The 3,631-nt window shown below is 34.8% G+C and overlaps 2 protein-coding genes across 3 annotated transcripts in view; both read right to left on the bottom strand.

Moving 5' to 3' along the window:
• The window catches only part of LOC118735886 (DNA fragmentation factor subunit beta), a 119,473-nt gene that overhangs the window by 48,683 nt on the left and 67,159 nt on the right, over positions 1 to 3,631 (bottom strand). The window lies entirely within an intron of this gene.
• Positions 2,609 to 3,631, bottom strand: LOC118735892 (putative hydroxypyruvate isomerase; the record flags this gene model as incomplete). Its single annotated transcript, XM_036465912.1, is given in 1 exon segment — positions 2,609 to 3,631. A coding segment is annotated over 1 exon segment (775 nt), but the record flags the coding sequence as incomplete, so codon positions are not given.

Here is a 3,631-nt window from a genome sequence, read left to right as displayed (position 1 = left end):
AAAATAATAAACATTAAATAAACAAAAGACAAATAGCCAAAACTGGTAAAAATATCGCACTCCTATTATTTTGTGGACAACTGTATGTATGTATACATATAAACATACAGAAAAAGCAAGTGCGATCATTTCATAACACTTGAAAGTATGGAATTGACATTCCGATTCAAGGTAAGTAAGCGTAATTATGAGCGAAAATTACAAAAATTATGAAATTGTGAACATATGTTTTTTTTTACGTCGTATTTATTATTGCAAAAGCACAGTGATGCACACTTAAATGGGCAACTAATTATGGACACCTTGTCGTTTTTTATCATTAATCATGCTTAGGCTGCTTTTAAGCAACAACTGCTTTTTTTTTTCTTAATTGAAATTCGAAGCTAAATCTAGCGTAAAAATCGAAAAAAAAATACATTTTTCGAAAAATGATTGCAGCGTACAGGGAAAGCTAGCTTAATTAATTTTTCCACTTTTGCCACTTGCAGACGTCTTTGCTGGCGAAACACTTAGTAAACGGTTAGCCAAAACCCGTGTAAATATTTGGAAAACATTAAAGATTAATTGCTTCAATCAGTTTGGAGTAGGAGCTCGCTGACTGAAAAGGTTTTGTTTATTTTTTAATTTTTATTTTTTTTTTTTTAATTTTGAGATGTTTTGACATTTGCAAAACAATTGAAAGCAGCGAATAAAACTTGTTTCGCAATGAGCAACAACAACGGCATACGACATAATGCATGTATTAGAGCATGAGATGAATAAAAAGTTATCAAAAACGACAAAAAATCTCAGCAGAAAATAAAATCACAATAAGAAACAAAATAACAAACAATTAAAGTGATAGCGAAATTAGGAGGCGAACAAAAGAAAAGCTTTTCAACAAAAGCTACAAAAGATTGACAGCTATTATGTGAACTGAGAGCAAATATAAAGAAAAGAATAAAATCAAACAAAGCTACAAAAACTATTTATCGAAGCATTTTTGTGGAGTTAGGAGATTAGAAAAAAATGCATAAAGCATAATACGGAATTGGTTGTAAATACGTATCAGGAAATTTGTTATCCCAAAAAGAAATTTAGCAGATCAATAAGGTAGACTCGGAGTCAGCGATAAATAGCGACAGCAATTGAGAAACTTACGTATTACTAGAAGACCCGGCGAACTTCGTCCCGCCCTAAATTTGAATTTTAATTTAAACATTTTAGTCCAACAATCCACATTTACGATTTGTACTGGCACATTCATCGACTAAGACTATGGTTTGGTGTTCATTTGTTGTTTATAGTTGGTGGCAAATGAATGCGTATCCTTGTTAAACAGAAATACAAAATATACATATATAGACTGAGATGAAATACCTTAAAAGCCAGTTTCGCGAAAGTAATTTAAACGAAAAATTATTTTTTTCATGAAACTGGCTTTTAAGGTATTTCGACCGGTGGTGATTTGAGATTTACAACTGCACAACTCAACCCTGGTATCTTCGAATGAATGAATATTGGCAAATCACATCCATTGAGCCAATCGTGAAACACGAGAGTTCGGTATATGTACTCAATGGTGCAACAGGTCGATTTAGTCTCGACATTTACGGCATCTTTTCTCACTTGTCGATTTTTAATAATAACTTGACCTCAGCAACGCCTGGCAATTGGACTGCCTTTACCGTTTCCAATACATGTTTTGAATATTCGCCAAATCGGATCATGAAAAAGATGTTCAGTAATAACTCAACTCCAGCGCCAACTGGCGAATTAAATTGTGAAACTAAACTATCCAGACACCCACTCAAACAAACACAGAAAACTTTGTTAAAATCCCTCCAGCCATTTAGGATTTCACTCACAAATATACCTACAGAAGAATTATATACACACATTTAAAGATAAGTAAAAGTGAGTATGTTTGTACTTTTCTACGCCCTCTTTTCAAAGGGCCCATGCGTATGGGATTAATTTCATATATCTCCATACGAAGTGTTCCAGTACTGTACCATGAACACTTTTAGAGATATGTAGTATGAAATTCGGTTTGTATGGTAGGTGCCACGTCCCTTTGTCCAATAGCTCCATATTTGCTCCATGACTATGCGATTAATTAAACACCAAGTTCCAGTACTCTACCACGAACAATTCTAGAGGTATGCAATAAGAAAAATTCGACTTGTATGGTAGGTGCGACGACCGTATAAAATTCCAGTACTCTACCATGAACACTTCCAGAGATATGCAGTATGAAAAATTCGATTTGTATGGGAGGTGTCACGTCCCCCTTTTCCAATAGCTCATATTTTACTCCAAGAGTATGCGATGGATTTCATATATCTCCATACCAAGTTCCAGAACTCTACCATGAACACTTCCAGAGATATGGAGTATGAAAAATTCGGTTTCAGCAAAGAGCGCTGAGCACCGCTGTTATGTTGGCATGTATGTTAGATTCTATAGGATTTTTGAAGTCCTGCAGTTCCATTTTTAGGAAGTATTTGAACTTTTTTGTTTTGCCTAAGACAATGAGAAGCGCATCCAGAACCTATAACCGAAATTGCACAAAAATCGGTGCAGCCGATCTCGAGCTTTGCGAACAGAAAAAAAACGCCTTTCAAAATATATATTAGTATAGATTATCCTGTAACTTTATTCCAGTACGAATGTAGTTATTTAATTAAATGTACATAGTTCATAAAGTCCCGCGGGTTATGTTAAGACAAAGCACATACATTTCAAAACAAAAAAAAAAAGCAAATCGCAGTTATACATATTTTAATGGTAAAAATAAGAAATCCGAAGTGTATGAAAAATATTATGTTGAGCTCTACCATTGCGACTCCTGCGACATACTACTAATATTTGCAATTACAACAAATGTTCATACTTTTTAATCCAACCTAAGCCTTCTAGTGTTGTAGTTTTCGGTTTATATTCGCATCCAATCCAGTCTTCATATTCACTTGATTTTATTAACCCAAAAATGTATGAAAAATCTAGTTCGCCAGCAACATCTGGTTCATGTCGATGTGGAACTTGTGCAATTTGAATATGTCCAATAATATCCCTGAATGTGGAGAAGGCGTCGGTTATATTTCCCCGAATATGTTGCAAATGATATATATCGACCATCAATCTAATATGCTTGCTGTTTATTTCCCTTATTATGTCACAAGCTGTTTCATACGAGTTCATGAAGTATGTTGGCAAAGCTATTCTATTTATTGGCTCAATCAGACCTACTATTCCCTCCTTCTCCAGTACTTCAGAAGCATATTTCAAATTATTTTTGTAGACATTCAAGTGATCAGTTGCGCTTCCTAATCTAAGACCAGCCATTATATGAATCTTTTTGCACTCCACTGCCTTTGCAAATTGAATTGTTTCATTGAGTTGCAGCTTAAATTTTTCCTCACATTGTGGTAGACTCGCAGTCCCGAACTTTGAGTCGCCGAGATCAATATTGATAAGAACTATTTGTATTCCAGTTTCCTCCTTAGCTTGTATAACATTACGAAGTTCTGAATGAGGAAAAGGTATTTCTACTGCTCTAAAACCAGCGGCGTGGGCGCGTCTTATTCGTTCAGAAATGTCCGGTTCGTCTTCCTTGAATAAGAAATTTAAATTAGCCGCTAGCCTCGGT

Source organism: Rhagoletis pomonella, unplaced genomic scaffold, assembly GCF_013731165.1.
Source record: "Rhagoletis pomonella isolate Grant_MI unplaced genomic scaffold, Rhpom_1.0 Rhpom_scaffold_00003, whole genome shotgun sequence".
Taxonomy (NCBI): domain Eukaryota; kingdom Metazoa; phylum Arthropoda; class Insecta; order Diptera; family Tephritidae; genus Rhagoletis; species Rhagoletis pomonella.
Note: the sequence above shows the minus strand (reverse complement) of the source record. Positions and strands in the feature narration are given on the sequence as shown.